The sequence below is a fragment of the Cervus canadensis genome, chromosome 3, assembly GCF_019320065.1.
Source record: "Cervus canadensis isolate Bull #8, Minnesota chromosome 3, ASM1932006v1, whole genome shotgun sequence".
NCBI classification, from domain to species: domain Eukaryota; kingdom Metazoa; phylum Chordata; class Mammalia; order Artiodactyla; family Cervidae; genus Cervus; species Cervus canadensis.
Window position 1 is genome coordinate 92,873,406 of NC_057388.1, and position 18,656 is coordinate 92,892,061.

At 42.9% G+C, this 18,656-nt stretch overlaps 1 protein-coding gene and 1 pseudogene across 1 annotated transcript in view; one reads left to right on the forward strand and one right to left on the reverse strand.

The window, feature by feature from the left end:
- The window catches only part of SLC35B4 (solute carrier family 35 member B4), a 39,116-nt gene extending 23,207 nt beyond the window's left edge, over positions 1-15,909 (reverse strand). The window contains exon 1 of the mRNA XM_043463751.1: positions 15,531-15,909. Within this exon, the coding sequence (XP_043319686.1) occupies positions 15,531-15,607 (77 nt within the window). The 5' untranslated portion in view covers positions 15,608-15,909. The remainder of the gene's footprint in view (positions 1-15,530) is intronic.
- Positions 5,008-6,311, forward strand: LOC122438660 (annotated as a pseudogene).
- Positions 15,910-18,656: the final 2,747 nt, after the last annotated feature.

The following is an 18,656-nucleotide window of genomic DNA, read 5'->3' on the forward strand; positions in this document are numbered from 1 at the left end:
ACTGAATTCACATCTTCTGCACCTACTGCATTGCAGGTGCATTCTTTACTGCTGAGCCACCAGGGAAGTCCCTATTGGTGGTATTAATATTAAAATAGCAATCCCAAGGACTCATCCTTAAATTCACTAAATAAAAATAAACAATGCCAAGCATAAGCCATTCCTGTATAGCACTGTGCTTTCCATCTGAAGCGGAACTGTTGCTCCTCTAGGCTCTACTGCTTATGAAGGTTTCCTTGAAAACTACTGCTCTGTGTTCAACGATCTCTTTTGGTACTCCTTATGTTCGAGGGACAGGGCGAAACATGGCAGGAATTCATACATAATCATGTAAGTCATTCCCCTCATTCTAGGAACTAACCAATACTATGAGCCTAAATATAAGTGACAGGAGAGGGAACTTTAGCTTTAGCACAGTGCTCTTCAACTCCGGCTGAAATGAAAGTGAAAGTCGCTCAGTCCTGTCCGACTCTTTGCGACCCCATGGACTATACAGTCCATGGAATTCTCCAGGCCACAATATTGGAGTGGGTAGCCTTTCCTTTCTCCAGGGGATCTTCCTAACCCAGGTCTCCTACACTGCAGGCAGATTCTTTACCAGCTGAGCCACAAGGGAAGCCCAAGAATACTGGAGTGGGTAGTCCCTATCCCTTCTTCAACAGATCTTCCAGACCCAGGAATCAAAGCGGGGTCTCCTGCACTGCAGGCAGATTCTTCACCAGCTGGGCCACAAGGGACTCAGGCTAGGCTGCTCTTTAAAAACCCATAAACCTGAGAAGCCCCACCCTCCCCTGTGGGCTGGGGCCCTGGAATCTGTACTTTTGAAAGTTCCCACTAGATCCTAATGTGCACCCAGAGCTGAGAACCACTAGGGTAGGTCTGGGAGGTGTAGGAGTGTGTGTGTGCATAAGACGCACAAGTCTTAAGGGCTGCCATGGGGCTGAGGGTCCATGTGCTCCACAGAGCCTGTGTATGCCAAGTTGCTACAGTCACATGTGACTCTTTGTGACCCTACGGCTTAGAAGCACACAGCGACAAGCAGGATCCAGCTCTGCCGCTTACCTGATGACAGCGGAAGTTAATTACCCTAAGTTTAGTTTTCTTATCTTCAGAATGGGAACAGCACTAGTGCCTATCTCCTTGAGTAAATAAGCCAGTCCCTGAAATGCACTTGACAGAGGGAAAAGGCAAAGAGTAGAACACTAGGATACCTTCAACCTAGGTATAGTAACTCTTCTAAAGACATTTATATTGACCAAGTTTTCTCACCTGTAAAACAGAAGTGATGTCTTTTTAATGTCATAGTGAGGATTCAATGAGAAATCAACAATCACAGGACTCAGTCCAAGAAGGGCTCATTATACTTCTTGCTTTCCCTTGCATTTCCTCTTTACCACCAGCTTAGGCCAGTTCAACTAATGAATAATTATTGAGAACATTCTGCATGTGCAGTTAAGTGCTGGCTGTGAGGGAGCTGCCAACTTAATGAGACATGATCCCTGCCAAGCATGGATGGAGTAAGAGGCAGAAGGAACCCAGTGCCCTGATCCTTCTTCCTGGATGGTTAAAGGGTTAAAGGGTTCATCTTCATGCCTCCAGTCTCTGGGCACTGAGTCTGGCCTTCACTCAAGCAACTGAAGGAAACATGACCTAGAATATTAGGATTGTATGAAAGTTAAAAAGAAACTACTTCAAAAAAAAAAAAAAAAGATTCCCTTTAAAAGTATTATTCTTCACAGGATGTTTTAAAGGGCATCATAACAGGATTGGATCAAGATGGCAGAGGAGTAGGACGTGGAGCTCACTTTCTCCCACAAATACATCAAAAATACATCTATGTGTGGAACGATTCTCATGGAACACCTACTGAACACTGGCAGACGACCTCAGACTTTCAAAAGGGCAAGGAAATCTCCATGTAACTGGGTGGGACATAGAGAGAAAAAAGAAAGGAATCGAGATGCGAACCTGACTGCCTGAGAGGGAGGCTGTGAAGGAGGAAAGGTTCGTGCCCTTGGGAAGGGCCCTCTCTAGCAGGGAGATCAGCCAGGACAGAGGGGGAGCTCCGGAGTCCTGGAGGAGAGCACAGCAACCTGTCTGTGAAGGGCAAAGCAGACAGAGACCCGCAGAGACGGGCAGTGCTGCCCAGCCCTCCCCAGACTGAGGTGCTCCCCTACTGGGGTGGGTGGGGGCTGGGGAGCGAGGCTCCGGTTCCAGAGCTCAGACTCTGGGGAGAGGACTGGGGTTGGCTGCGTGCAGACAGCCTGACGGGGCTGGCTAGGATGTGGTGTGCCACAAGCAAGGGAGTGTGGGAAGATGCCTGGGCCCACCAGAGAAGCAGGCCATTATTGGGAGGTGTGTGAGGAGGTGGTGGGCCCACCAGAGAAGCTTCTTTCTCCGAGTACACTCGGAGGCAGGGCACAGGCTACTTGGACTCTAGGAGTCCTGAGGAAAGAGACACCACCCAAACCCAAAAGAGCCCTCCTGCCAGAAAATATTAAACTCACACAAGCTATGCAGGGATGCTCCCACATATAAATAGCCCTCCAAGACTACAGTAGATAGTTGTTTTTTTTTTTTCAAAACTCACAGAGTAAGAGGGATATAAGCAAAATGAAGAAGCAGAGGAAACACTCCCAATTAAAAGACCAAGAAGATTCCCCTGAAAGAACAAACAATGACATAGATCTCTTCAGTCTAAAAGACACCAAGTTCAAGAAGGAGGTAATGAAAATACTGGAGAAATTAAGAAAGGCTATTGACAGAAATGCAAATTACTGTAAAAAGGAACTAGAAACATAAAGAAGCAAAAAAAATTTAAAATTCACTTGCCAAGACAAAAGTGGAGCTAAAGGCAATGGACACGCAGAATGCAGAAGAAAGAATAAGTGACCTGGAAAACAGAATAATGGAAATTACCCAATCAAAACAGCAGACAGGAAGCCAAACTGGGGGAAAAAAATGAAAGCAATATAAAAGACTTGTGAGAGAATTTAAAGCATGCCAATTGCCAATCTATATATAATAGGGATTCTAGAAGGAGAAGAGAAAAGGGGATTGAAAATGTATTTGGAGAAATTATGGCTGAAAACTTTCCAAACCTAAAGAAGGAAACAGATATCCAGATACAGGAAGCACAGAGAGTTCCAAACAAGATAAACCCAAACAGACCTAGACCAAGACATATTTTAATAAAAATGGCTAAAGCTAAAGAGAGATTTCTAAAGACAGAAAGAGAGAAACAGTCAGCTATAGGGCTTCCCTGGTGGCTCAGTGATAAAGAATTGATCCAGGAAGATCCCATATGATGCAGAGCAACTAAGCCCATGTACCACAACTACTGAGTCCGTGCTCTAGAGCCTGAGGGTCACAACTACTGAAGCCTGCACTTTAAGGCCTGCACTCTACAAGAGAAGCCACCACAATGAGAAGCCCTTGCACTGCAACTAGAGAGAAGCCCCTGCTCACTGCAACTAAAGAGAGCCTGTACAGCAACAAAGACCCAGCAAAGCCAAAAACAAATAAATAAAATTACTTTTTAAAACAAGCTAATTGTAACGGAACCCCCCATTAGGCTATGAGCTGATTTCTCCACAGAAACACTGAAGGTCAGAAGGGAGTGGCAAAACATATTCAAAGTCTTGAAAGAGAAAAATCTGTAGCCTAGATTACTCTACCCAGCAAGATCATCATTAGAAGAAACAAAGAATTTCTAAGACAAGCAAAACCTAAACAAATACAGCAATTTTAAAAACTACCCCAAAAGAAATATTGAAAGGGCTTCTCCAAATAGAAAAAAAGCAAGAAGATATAGGAAGGAGGAAATCACAGTTGGAAAATAAATCATTTAAATTGGCCAGTACAGATTAAAAAAAAAAAAACACCTAATTGTGAAAGTGATGATCAACACAAGGAACAGCAGAAAGATAAACATGAAAATGTAAAAACAGACACCAAAATCAGAAAATGTGGGCAAGGAGAATAAGAAAATACAGATTTTTTTAAAAACTGTGTTTGAGCCTATAACCTAAAGCAATCTAAAGCAATATGAAGGGGTTAACACATTTGGGGGAAAAAAGGGGGGCTACCACAAATCAAAAACATAGATTCACAAAAACCAAAAAGAAGAGAACACAAGCATAAAATACATCAAACCACAAAAAGAAACAGAAGAATCAACTGGAAAACAAAGTTTAAAATGACAATAAATACATATGTATGAATAATTACCTTAAATGTCAATGAACTGAATGCTCCAATCAAAAGACACAAAGTGGCAGACTGGATTAAAAAACAAGAGCCTACAATATTCTGCCTACAGTATGAGACCCACCTTAGGGCAAAGGACACACATAGACTGAAAGTGAGGGGATGGAAAAAACATATTTCATACAAATGGAAATGACAAGAAAGAAGTTGCAATACTCGTATCAGATAAAATAGACCTTAAAGCAAAGGCTCTAAACAAAGATGAAGAGGAACACTATATAATGATAAAAGGATCAATACAAGGAAAGTATTTTACATTCATCCACATATATGCACCTAATATAGGAGCACTCAAGTACATAAAACAAACACTGACATAAAAGGAGAAATTGATGAGCATACAACAGTAGGAGACTTTAACTTCTCACTCACATCAATGGACAGATCTTCTAGACAGAAAATCAGTAAGGCAACAGAGATCCTAAACAATACAATAGAATTGACGTTTTTCAGGACATTATAACCGCCTTCTTCCCCCAAAAAGAAAACATATTCTTTTCAAGTGCACATGAAACGTTCTCTAGGATTGACCACACACTAGAGCACAAACTAACCTCAACAAATTTAAGAGTATGGAAGGGGGCCCTGGAGCGCGTGGTGTGGCGGCAGCTGGGCTGCGCGAGTCGTGTCAGAGAGACTCTCTGTGGTAATATCTGTTACGCCTTGCTAACTGGAGTGGAAAGTAAAAGGGACCTCCCCTCCTCCATCTTCTTTTTCCCTCCCTGCCGGGCAGGCATGATGGCGGAAGCTGCAGCGACGGGCACCGGCGGAGAGGCTATGGCAGCGATGGCCATGGGGGAGAAGGCTCCTCAGGCCCGGCGGGCTTGCCTCTGGGCCGGGGCTTCTCTAACTACCGGCCCTTCAAGCCCCAGGCATTGAGTCGCAGCAGGAGCTGGCGGCTCACTGGCTTTGGCATGAAGGGCTGAGCCTGCAAGGTCCCCCAGGAGACGCTGCTCAAACTCCTGGCGGGACTGACGCGACCGGAAGTGCGACCGGCGCCAGGCCGGGGCCTGGTCGGAGGCCTTGAAGAGACGGCCCAGGAAGCAGATCTGCCGGTGAGGGCAGAGGCACGGGGGAGGGCGGGGGGTGTGGGGAGCGGGGGGAAGCTGTCCCTGGTGCAGACCACCGACCTCTTTAACCCCTTGGTGGAAGATCCCTACAGTGATGGGGCCCATCGCCTGCGCCAACGTGCTGAGTGACCTCTACACCATGGGCATTACTGAGTGTGACAACGTTTTTGCTACTCAGTGTCAGAGAATGCCTGAGGAGGAGTGAGAAAAGATCACACCACTCATGATCAAAGGCTTTCAGGATGCTGCTGAGGAGGGAGGGACTGCAGTGACTGATGGGCAAACAGTGGTATTATCATTAGTGGAGTTGCCACTGGGTATGTCAACCAAATGAATTCATCCTGCCTGACAGCGGGGCTGTTGGGGATGTGCTTGTGTTAACTAAACCCTTAGGAACCCAAGTTGCCTGTCAATGCCCACCAATGGCTGGGTAATCCTGAAGGATGGAATAAGAAAAAGATGGTATTCTCCAGAGAAGAGGTAGAGCTGGGCTATCAGGAAGCTATGTTCAACATGGCTACCCTCAATAGCATTGCTGCCAGACAAATGCACACGTTTTAATGCCCACGCAGCCACAGATATCACCGGCTTTGGCATTCTAGGTCACTCTCAGAACCTTGTAAAAGAAAAGAGAAATGAAGTGTCTTTTGTCATTTGTAATCTGCCCATCATTGCCAACATGGCTGCCATCAGCCAGGCCAGCAGGTGCTCTGGTTTCCTGCAAGGAACCTCAGCAGACACTTCTGGAGGGCTACTGATTTATCTGCCAAGAGAAGAGGCAGCTCACTTTTGTTCAGAAATCAAATCTTCAAAGTATGGAGAAGGTCGTCAAGCCTGGATTGTCAGTATTGTTGGAAACCAAACAGCCCGGATCATTGACAAGCCTCGCTTATTGAGGCCCTACCTTGCAAGGCCACTGCTACTGCTCTTGCTCCTGAGAACTCCGGTGCCTCCTCTGAGCCTGGCTTGTGAGATGGAACAGCAGAAGTTGTACACAAGCATGGACCATTCTCTAGAGTTGATTTTAGGAAGAAATTTCCAAAGAAGCCTGCCTGCTTAGTACTTCCAGCTGCTTTTCCTAGGTAATTTGAATCAGCCCATCAAAAACTGCAGGTTCCAAGGCCAGAAGTAACATTTTGGACTTCCAAGGGGTAGATTTGTTCATCTCTTGAGTGGAAAAAGAGCAGGAAACCCCCTGTTTCCTCTTTCCAAGAGCAAGATGAGATTATTCAGGTTTGAGATATTTTTCTTGGCACAGGGTTAATTGATTTCTTCACAAGGAGTGAGATTATTTATTAAAATTACATGGACACCAAAAATAAATTGCAAAATGAAAAACACTTGGATCAGAAGCAAATAAGTTTGGACCAATACTGTTGATAAATTGAAACTGCTATGAGAGATTAAAATGCAATGTCAAATTCTTATTAGACTACTCTGAAATACTGGCTCTTTCCTACTCTGGACAAGAATTGAGCAGCTTGTCCAATGACTGGGAAAAGAGGACCTCCAACCACCTTACTTGATCTCTGCTAATGACATCTCTCTTTAAACCCCTTTAAGGACTGGGAGAGGCAGAGCAAGCCCCAGAGCCCAGGCCTTGGTGGATATTAAGATGTTAAATCTTGTGTTGAAAATTCCTGGTGATTTCATCAATAAAGCGATTTCTAGTGAAATAAAGAATTTCGTTGAAAAAAAAAAAAGTTACTTCAAGCATCTTGTCTGACCACAACAGCATGAAACTATAGATCAAATACAAGAAAAGAAATGAGAAAAAAAAACAAACAATTATATGGGGACTAAACAACATACAAAAAAACCAATGGGTCAGTGAGGAAATCAAAAAGGAAATTAAAAAATACCTTGAAACAAATGACAATGAAAATAAAACCATACAAAAATCTATAGAATGTACTAAAAGCAGTTCCTAGAGGGACATTCAGTGATACAGGCCTTACTGAAAATATTAGAAAAATCTGAAATAATAACCTACCACCTAAAGTAATTAGAAAAAGAAGAACAAACAAAATCTAAAGTCAGAAGAAGGAAATAATAAAGACTGTGTGTGAAAGTTGCTCAGTTGTGTCTGACTCGTTGAGACCCCATGATGGTAGCCTGCCAGGCTTCTCTGTCTATGGAATTCTCCAAGAAATTCTACTGGTGTAAGTAGCCATTCCCTTCCTCAGGGTATCTTCCCAACCCAGGCACTGAACCCAGGTCTCCCCATTACAGGCAGATTTTTTGCCATCTGAGCCACCATGGAAGATTAGTGAGTGAATAAATAAAATAGAAATTAAAAGGGCAACAGAAAAAATAAATCAATAAAACCAAGAGCTGGTTCTTTGAAAGGGTGAACAAAACTGACAAACCTCTGGCCAGGATCACCAAGAATTAAAGAGAGAAGAGACCAAGTAAGAAATGAAAAGGGAGAAATCACAACTGATAACACAGAAACACATAAAAACCTTAACAGAATACTATAAACAATTACTCGCCAACACAGGTAAAAGCCCAGAAGAAACAGACAACTTTCTACAAACATACAGCCCACCAAAACTGAATCAAGAAATAGATAATTTGAAGAGACCAATCACTAGAAGTGAGATAGAATATGTAATGAAAAAAACAAAAACAAATAAAACACCCTATAAACAAAATTTCAGGACCAGACAGCTTCACAGGCAAATTCTACCAAACACACAAAGAAGAACTTATACTGATTCTTCTCGAAGAGGAGGGAACACTCCCAAAGACATTTTACAAAGCCACCATCACCCTGATGTCAAAATCAGACAAAAGATACCACCAAAAAAGAAAATTGCAGGCCAATATCTCTGAGGAATATAGATGCAAAAACCCTCAACAAAATATTAGCAAATCAAATCCAACAACACATAGAAAAGATCATACACCATGACCAAGTGGGATTAACCCCAAATTCACAAGGATGTTTCAACATATGCAAAATCAATGTAATACACATTAACAAAAGAAAAGTAAAAAAGTACATGATCATCTCAATAGATACAGAAAAAGCATTTGACAAAATTCAACATCCATTTGTGATTAAAAAAAAAAAGAAAAACTCTTACCAAAGTGGGTATAGAGGGAACATATCTCAACATAATAGAAGTCATTAATGACAAACTCACAGCCATTTTAATACTCAATACTCAATATAATCGGAGAAGGCAATGGCATCCCACTCCAATACTCCTGCCTGGAAAATCCCATGGATGGAGGAGCCTGGTAGGCTGCAGTCCATGGGGTTGCTAAGAGCCGGACACGACTGAGCAACTTCACTTTCACTTTTCACTTTCATGCATTGGAGAAGGAAATGGCAACCCACTCCAGTGTTCTTGCCTGGAGAATCCCAGGGACGGAGGAGCCTGGTGGGCTGCCATCTATGGGGTCACACAGAGTCGGATACGATTGATGCGACTTAGCAGCAGCAGCAGCAGCAGCAGGACTCACTATAATACTTTTAGCAAGAAAGCTTTCTTGCTAAAATCTGGAATAAGACAAGGATGCCCACTCTCACCACTTTTATTTAACATTGTATTGCTGTATAGCCACAGCAATCAAACAAGAAATAAAAAAATATCCAAATCAGAAGGAAACATAAAACTGTCACTATATGCAGATGCCATGAAACTATATATACAAAACTCTAAGATCTCCACACAAAAGTTACTAGATCTAATAAATGAATTCAGCAAAGTGTAGGATACAAGATTAACATTCAGAAATCAATTGCATTTCTTTATACAAACAATGAAATAACAAAGAGAACGTAAGGGAAAAAAAAAACTTAAAAAAAAATCACACCAGAAAACAAAACAAAAAAATAGGAATAAAGCTGATCAAGGAGGTAAAAGACTTATATGCCGAGAACTATAAAACACTAATAAAGGAAATCAAAGAGGATTCAAAGAAATTGGAGACTATCCCATGCTCTTGATTTGGAAGAATTCATATTGTTAAAATGGCAATACTATCCAAAGCAATCTACAGATTTCATGCGATCCCTATAAAACTACCCATGATATTTTTCACAGAACAAGAATAAATAACACCAAAATGTATATGGAACCATAAAAGACCCAGAATTGCCAAAGCAATCCTAAGTGGGGGGGGGGGGGGTGAAGCCAGAGATATAACTCTTCCAGACTTCAGACAATACTGTTAATAAAAAGCTACAGTAATCAAACCCTGCAGGAGGGCATGGCAACCCACTCCAGTATTCTTGCCTGGAGAATTCCACAGACAGAGGAGCCTGGCGGGCTACAGTCCATGGGGTCACAAAGAGTCAGACACAACTGAGCGACTAACACAGAGTAATTAAAACAGTGTGGTGTTGGTACAAAAACATATATACAGATCAATGGACCAGAACAAAGAACCCAGAAATAAACCCACACACCTACAGTCAGTTAATCTTTGACAAGGGAGATAAGAATATAAAATGGGAAAAAGACAGTCTCTTCAGCAAGTGGTACTGGGAAAGTTGAATAGCTGCATATAAATCAATGAAGTGAGAACACAACCTCATACCACGCACAAAAATAAACTCAAAATGTCTTAAAGTCTTAAACATAAGACATGATACCATAAAACAAGAGAACATAGGCAAAACATTTTCTCACATAAATCATACCAATGTTTTCTTAGGTAAATATCCCAAGGCAACAGAAATAAAAATAAATAAATGTGACCTGACAAGCTTTGGCAGAGCAAAGGAAACCGCTAAAAAAAAAAAAATCTACAGAATGAAAACCGTAGCATCATTTGCAAATGATGTGCCATACAAGGGCTTAATCTGCAAAACATGCAAACAGCTCATATAACCCAACAACAAAGAAAACAACCCAATCAAGAAATGGACAGAAGACCTTAGTAGACAATTCTCCAAAGAAGACATACAGATGGCCCATAAAAAAAATATTCAACATCACTAATTATTAGAGAAATGCAAATCAAAACTACAATGAGGTACCACCTCACACCAGTCAGAATGACCCATCATTAAGTCTACAAAAACAAATGCTGAAGAGGGTGTGGAGAAAAGGGAACTCTCCTATACTGTTGGTGGGAATATAAGTTGGTGCAACCACTATGCAAAACAGTATGGAGGTTCCTCAGAAAATTAAACACAGACTTATCTTATGTTCCAGCAAACCCACTCCTGTGCATACATCCAGAGATAACTCTAATTCAAAAAGATACACATATGCCAATGTTCAAAGCAGCACTATTCACAATAGCTAAGACAGGGATACAACTTAAATGTCCATCAACAGATGAATGGATAAAGAAGAATATAGTACACACATACAATGGAATATTATTCGGCCATAAAAAAACCCAAAATAATGCCATTTGCAGCAATGTGGATGCAACTAGAGAAAATCATGCTAAGTGAAGTCAGAAAGACCATATGACATCATTTATATGTGGAATCTAAAAATGGCAAAAATGAACCCATCTATAAAACAGAAATAGAACCACAGACATAGAGATCAGATTTGTGATTGCTAACGGGGAGGGGAGAAGAGGGATGGACTGAGGAGTTTGGGGTTAGCAGATGCAAACTATTATACATAGAATGGATGAATAACAAGGTCCTACTGTATAACACAGGGAACTATATCCAGTCTCCTGGGATATACCATAATGGAAAAGAATATTTAAAAACATGTATGTGGTAGTGGTTGGTGGTTTAGTCGCTAAGTGATGTCCGACTCTTGCAACCCCATGGACTGTAGCCTACCAGGCTCCTCTGTCAATGGGATTCTCCAGGCAAGAATATTGGAGTGGGTAGCTATTTCCTTCTCCAGGGGATCTTTCCAATCCAGGAATCAAACCCAGGTCTCCTGCATTGCAGGTAAGTTAAGATTCTTAACGTACTGAGCTACAAGGGAAGCGCTCCCCCACCCCCACAAAAATGTATGTATGTGTATAACTGAGTCACTTTGCTGAACAGCAGAGATCGGCACGTTAGAAATCAACTATATTTCAATTTTTTTAAATGTTAAAAATAAATGATTGAAATCAAGATCTTGAAAGCATAGCCATACCCCCATATTCACTGCAGCACTATTTGCAATGATGATACAGAAACAACTGAAATGTCCATGGACAGGTGAATAGATACAGAAAATGTGGTATAAATATACAATATTATTCAACCTTAAAAAAGAAGGAAATGATATCATTTGCAACAACGTGAAAGACATGCTAAATGAAGTCAGTCAGTCACAAAAGGGCAAATACTGCATGACTCCTCTCACATGAAGCATCTAAAATCAAACTTACAGAAGCAGACAATAGAATGGAGACTGCCAAGGTCAAGGGGGAAGGGAAAATGGGGACCTGTTGTTTAACGGTTATAAGTTTTCAGTTATACAAAGTGAGTAAGTTCAAAACATACCTGTGCATTGTAGGACATATGGTTAACAATTCCGTATTGTACACCTTGGGATTTGTTAAGAGGGTACATCTTATGTTCAGTGTTCTTATCATAAAAAAGAACACAAGGAAATTTTAGAGGTGATAGATATGTTTATTACCTTGATTATGATGGCTTCATGGGTGTTATTTTATAATAATACCTGTCTCCACAGTAGGTATTATTATGCCCAGTTCATTGCTAAAGAGACTGAGGGCCATATGACACTGAGTTAGGTAAGTCTCTCAGGGCTACCCGGCAAATAAATGGTGTTTGCATTTTATTATTACTCTATTTATTATTATCATTGTTATTACTTTTTTCTTTTTTGCCACGTGGCATGTGGGATCTTAGTTCCCCCACCAGGGATCGACTCGTGCCCCTGCACTGGAAGTGCTGAGTCTTTGCCACTGCACCACCAAGAAGGTCCCTCCCCCCCACTTTTTTTTTTTTTATTCAGTGGTTTTTAGTATATTTAGAGTAGTGCAGTCATTTCCATTATTTAATTTTAGGACATTCCAAAAGAAATTCCATATCCATTAGGAATCAGTCCCCATTTCCCCCTCCCGTTGACAATCTAATCTTTGTCTCTATTTCCATAGGATTTTTATATCTCCCTAATGTGCCCACATAATTCAATTTTTAAGAAATCAATTTACAGAACTTTTCAAGAACACAATGCTGTATAGCTACCGATGGAACAATTTAACTTGAATAATTCATTTGAAAACATCAGAGTACAAAACTAGATCTTTTTCCCCTAAATCACTTATTTTCTTGAACTTTATTCCTCAGGAATTATAATCACTAACTGCAAATCATTTCTGTTTGAATTCTCTTTGGCAAGAATCCAAACTTTTACTTTTAGAAAATGTCCTTATTGTATTTAACATTAGGCACTTGATTAAAAAATAAAATGACAAAAAGAAAATGTTTCAGATTGTTTTCCTGATCTAAGACACTTCACCTAGATAGGGAACTGATGTGTATCTTGATTCCGAAGTAGAAGGTGAACTCTCTCAGAAGGAAGGTCAAGGCACGCATTCACTACTTCATGCTTGCCCTATACACTGCATGGGTGCTTTGTATTTTATTATAGGTCCCAATCATAGGTATGAAATCAGAAAGAAAAACCTAAATTTGTTTTCCAATTTGGAAGAGAATGGTTAAAAATGCTCACTTTACAAGTTACTTTAGTATTTCCATTCATACTTGGTGTTCCATACCTAATGATTCCAAGAAAACCATAGAGGAAGCACAGTGCCTGCTCTACAAAATTTTATTAGCTTTCCACTATGATGTCCCAAGATAAGAGTTACGAATTATGGGAAGCCAAATCTACAAAGAACCTTGAAGACTATCTAGTCCAACCAGTTCTTATTTTCTCAATCTGAAACATGATTAAGTTGGAGTTGCCCAAGCAAATTAGGAAAAAACTGCTATTCAGTCTGGGGTCCCACTCATTAAATTAGCAAATGTACCCCTTACCACTGTATGCAAACATTCAAATGAATAATGCAGAAAAACATTCTGTATAGTTGTATTTACCCACAACTTTTCAGGAACAGTTAATAAAACAGAGTTGTTGTTTATCACTAAGTCATGTCCGACGCTGCAACCCCATGGACTGTAGCCCACCAGGCTCCTCTGTCCATGGGATTCTCCAGGCAAGAATCCTGGAGTAAGTTGCCATGGACTCCTCCAGTGCATCTTCCTGACCAAGGGATGGAACCCTCATCTCCTAAATTGCAGCCGGATACTTTACCACTGAGCCACCTGGGAAGCCCAATAAAACGGGTATACGAATACTGAAACAAAAGTTGTTAGAAGGGGAACAAACCGAATATGAGCTTCAGGCATTTAATCCTTCAAAACCCTGTGAGGCTGGCAGAGCTATCACTATCCTTTCACAGCTCAGAGAACAGACTCAGAAAGCCTAAATAATTAAGCTAAGGGCTCACAACTGGTTAAAAAAAAAAAAAAAAAAAGGCTCTCAGTTGCTAGCATATTCTGATGTCATACAGCCTTTGGCAAGATTTAATTTAATGGCATATTCAACATAAACACACTATTATTCTCTGACCTTCATTTCCATGGCTGACCTGATTTCATCACATTTTTATATTTTTAAACCAATTTCCAAAGTGACCTTCCTTTGAAGTGTACCAGCTGACAGCTGGATGCATCTTTTCCTTTCATTTTCATATCCCTCAACACTTACTCCCAAGAATGACAAATGACAGATCTTTATCAACACTTTTTGCATAATAAAATTTCAAGCTCTGTAATTGCAAAAATTAACCCCACAGAACTCCCTTAAGTAAACTGGTTGCTTCAGAATAACTTAATCAATCAATAGTGTCATGAAAATAAAATACAAGTCTCATAGGCACCACATGAGGAATTGGGTGACCAAAACTATGGGCTGCTCCAGTTTAAAAATAACAGGAAGGCTGAAAAAGATCTTGGACTAGGAGTTTAGATTCTTGGGTTCCAGTTCTGGTTCCGCCACTTACAAGTGATAAAAGAGGACCTAATTTCTTGGGACGTGTTTCACTTTCAGTAAAACAGAGAATATAATTGTTGATGTATCTTGTACATAAGATTGTTCTGATGGGCAACGGAGATAATTGTGCAGATTTTAAAACGAAGTGTTAAACAGCACAGATATTATTTTATAGGTGGAAAAAGGAAGCCCAGAGAGGCTAAATAACTTGAAAACGTCACACAGCCAGGGCAATGACAGAGCCAAAGGCTGAAACTCATAGGAGATTTTCAGTCTTGAGCTTTTCCAGTCCACCTGTCGCCTTTTCTGTAACAGTTTCTGCTCAATGACCTTTGCACATTGTTACTTAACACTGTTTGTGTGCCACCTCAATAAAGCTACCCTAGTGTCCTTTGGACAGAGAAGGCAATGGCAACCCACTCCAGTACTCTTGCCTGGAAAATCCCATGGAAGGAGGAGCCTGGTAGGCGGCAGTCCATGGGGTCTCTAAGAGTCGGACACGACTAGAGCGACTTAGCAGCAGCAGCAGTGTCCTTTGGGAAAGTGTCATAACCATTCTTAATTTATAAAGTTTTACGCCTCAAATTGCAAGCTTCCTAATTTATTTAATAGTATCTTAATGCTGGAAAGTCTGTGTCCGGTCAATTCGACCACTTTCTGTCTAAGAATTCGTTCTACTACATCCCCAAGAGGTATGCTGGGCGAAGTATCATAACCATCTCTAAGGCCAATAAAACAAATGTTTTGCAGCCTACTTTAATACAACTGAAACTTTCTTTGCAGCGTAAACCAAGTCAGACTGCTTTTTAAGTCCAAGCTTTGCTCAAGTCATACAAGAGGCACTAGCAGGAATCGAGAAGAACTCGGGGGGATCTTGGCTTCTGCCACGAGCTCCCTTCGACCTTGGCGGGTGGGAAACTCTACAGGCTTCAATCCTCCAGGGTATGAAATGGGGGGTGACGACAGCAAACACCCCGAGGGTTCCCCTCGAGAGATGCTGAGAAACTGTTGGGCAGGAGAGCTGACGGTTCATAGGATGACGGATCAGCCAATTCAGAGAGGTCCCAGGTAGTCCAGAGCAGACCCGTGCGCAGGCGGTTCCATCCCGGCCCGCGCGCGCCTCCGGGAGGGAACGGCAACAAGACGGGGCCGGGAGGTGGGGGTGGGGGGCAGGGCTGCGGCGCTCGGGGGCGCCCCTTCTCCCGCTTCTTTTGTGCGACCGGCGGGGGTCACTCACCGTGCCAGGAGCTCTAGGAAGATCACGTTACTGCAGCAGCCTGCGAAAACCAGGCCCACCGCGAAGGCCGGGCGCATGGCCAGGACAGGGGAAGGGGAGCGAGAGCGCAGAGGAAGCGCCCAACTAGACCACTACCCCAGGAAGCCCGGCTACCGCCTCGTCGCGGCACTGAACATCACCACCGTCCTGGAGCGCCGCTCTCCCAGGGTCGTGACGGTCTCCCTTTTCCAAGCGGCTGCCACCAATGCTGCCGGTCAAGGAGCTGTAGTTCGCCGTCAACCAGAGCCCCATTCATACGAGGGGGCGTCCGAGTCCAGGCTAGACTACACTTCCCAGAATGGCGCGCGCCCGTACGTCAGGCTACGACGTACTCCACTTCTGCCGGACAGCTCAATCGGAGAGAGAGGCGAGTACCCGTCATGCCTCGCGCAGTAGCGAGCCGCGAAGCTTTCTGGGAAGTGAAGTTCCAACGCTGTCAATGTTGTTTCCCGTGAGGCAGCCAAAGGCTACGAAAGGGATTCGTCCATCATTTTCAGGGCAAACTCACAGCTGAGGGCACTAGAACACCACACCTGTGATTGATAAATAGAAGTGTTCTAGGATCTGACAATTCTCCTGAATTGGGAGAAAGTGCAAATTTTCTGAACTTCCTTCTCTACCTTTTGAGAAGAACTCTGGACTCAGGGAGTTGGTGATGAAAGGGAGGCCTGGCGTGCTGCTGTCCATGGGGTCGCTAAGAGTCGGACACGACTGAGCGACTGAACTGAACTCGGACTCGGGAAGTTCTAGTACTCAGTCTTGGCTCAGCCACTAATCAGCTCAGCTAAGACAACCGGTTTCTTATTATAGGTGAAGATGGGAGCAGTAATGCCCATCTTGCTTCCCTGGTGACTTAGATGGTAAAGATTCCGCCTGCAATACGGGAGACCTGGCTTCGATTCCTGGATGGGGAAGATCCTCTGGAAGAAGGCATGACAAACCACTCCAGTATTCTTGCCTGGAGAATCCCCATGGACGGAGGAGCCTGGTGGGCTGCTGTCCAGGCTACTGTCCAGGTCACCAAGAATTGAACACTACTGAAGCGACTAATTGAACGCGACTAAGCACGGAACACAGCAATGCCCATCTTACCTGGTGGCTGTGAGGATTAAAAGCTGTGATCACCTGGGGATCTTGTGAAAGTGCAGATCCTGAGGTTCTGCATTTCCAGCAAGTTCCCAGGTGCTGGTGATGCTACAGATCCATCCACCACACTTTGAAGTGTGTGTGCTGTTGTTCAGGCGTGTCCATCTCTTTGCAACCCCACAGACTGGCCTGCAAGGCTCCTCTGTCTATGGGATCCGCGCCCCCCCCCGGCCAGATGCCTATTAAATAGTTGACTCTGAAGACCTTTTTATTCCATCCCTCCCATTGGCTCAGGGATTTAGTACCCCTTGCGGCTCAGCTGGTAAAGAATCCACCTGCAATGCAGGAGACCTGGTTCGATCCCTGGATTGGGAAGATCTCCTGGAGAAGGGAAAGGCTACCCACTCCAGTGTTCTGGCCTGGAGAATTCCATGGACTGTATAGGCCATGGGTTGCAAAGAGTCAGACATGACTGAGCGACTTTCACTTTCAGGCAGGCAGCCAGGCTCCTTTTTCCCCCATGGCCTACAGTCATGCTCAAATAAACTACCTTGTCTTTCTCCTTCACTTTAACACCAAATATCTTTAAAGAGTAATCTACATTCATGGTTTCTTCATTTTACTCTGACCAAAGCCAGCCTATTGAAATAAGTCTCATTTAAGAAACCTGCTGCTGCTGCTGCTGCTGCTGCTAAGTCACATCAGTCGTGTCCGACTCTGTGCGACCCCATACACGGCAGCCCACCAGGCTCTGCCGTCCCTGGGATTCTCCAGGCAAGAACACTGGAGTGGACTGCCATTTCCTTCTCCAATGCATGAAAATTAAAAGTGAAAGTGAAGTCGCTCAGTTGTGTCTGACTCTTCGTGACCCCAAGGACTGCAGCGTGTCAGGCTCCTCTGCCCATGGATTTTCCAGGCAAGAGTACTGGAGTGCCATTGCCTTCTCCATTAAGAAAGATAGTGACTGCTTAATTGTAAAAACCAAATACCACAAGACTCACCTTACTCGATCTTGCAATGACTTTTGATAATGAGAGCTCAATGCTCTTGACATTCTCTTGTCCTTCTGCCTATATGACATGAATTTTCTACTTCTCTGACTTAATCTTTTTTCAGTTTTTATTTGTTTTTTACCTGCTCTGTCCACTGAATTCTCCTAACAAACCTCCACTATTTGTCCCTCCTCCTGCTGCCGTGTATACTTTCTATTGATGACCTCGCCTCCATAACTTCAACCATCATTGTTTGTAACTGAGATAGTACATGAATGTACACCTGCAGCCCCAATCTCCTGTGTGCCTTAAAGTTTCCAATTGCTTATCAGACATTTTCACCAATGAATCCTTGTAACCCCCTCAACATCAACATATACACAGTTCATTATCTACCCTCTCAAATAGGGCCCTTATTTCTATTAAGGACATTATCCACCACCTGTTCTCTTTGGGCAAAAACCTGAAAGATATTCACAGTATTCTTTTCACAATACTTCTGCCTCACAAGTATCTCTAGATTCCAGCCTCTCCTTTCAGTTTACATCCATGCCCACTTCCCCTCCTAACACATTCTTGGTAGCTTCAGCCCACCCTCCATGCTGTCTCCACACTGTTTCCAAAAATAAACTCAGACTCTTTATGTCACAGTGCTATTCCAACAAGTCTTCCAATTGCTACTACTGTATAACAAACCACCCCAAAATATGGCAATTGAAAACGGAGTATAGGGCTTCCCTGGTGGTCCAGTGGTTAAGAATCCGCCTGCCAATACAGGAGACATGGGTTCGATCCCTGGTCTGGGAAGATCCCACATGCCATGGAGCAACTAAGCCTGTGCAACCCAACTACTGAAGCCTGAGCAGCCTAGTGCCCATGCTCCACAATGAGAGAAGCCGAGAAGCCACAATAAGCCCACATGCCAGAAGTAGAGAGTAGCCCCCGCTTGCCAGAAACTACAGAAAGCCTGTGTGCAAAGCAACGAAGACCCAGTGCAGCCAAAATAAAT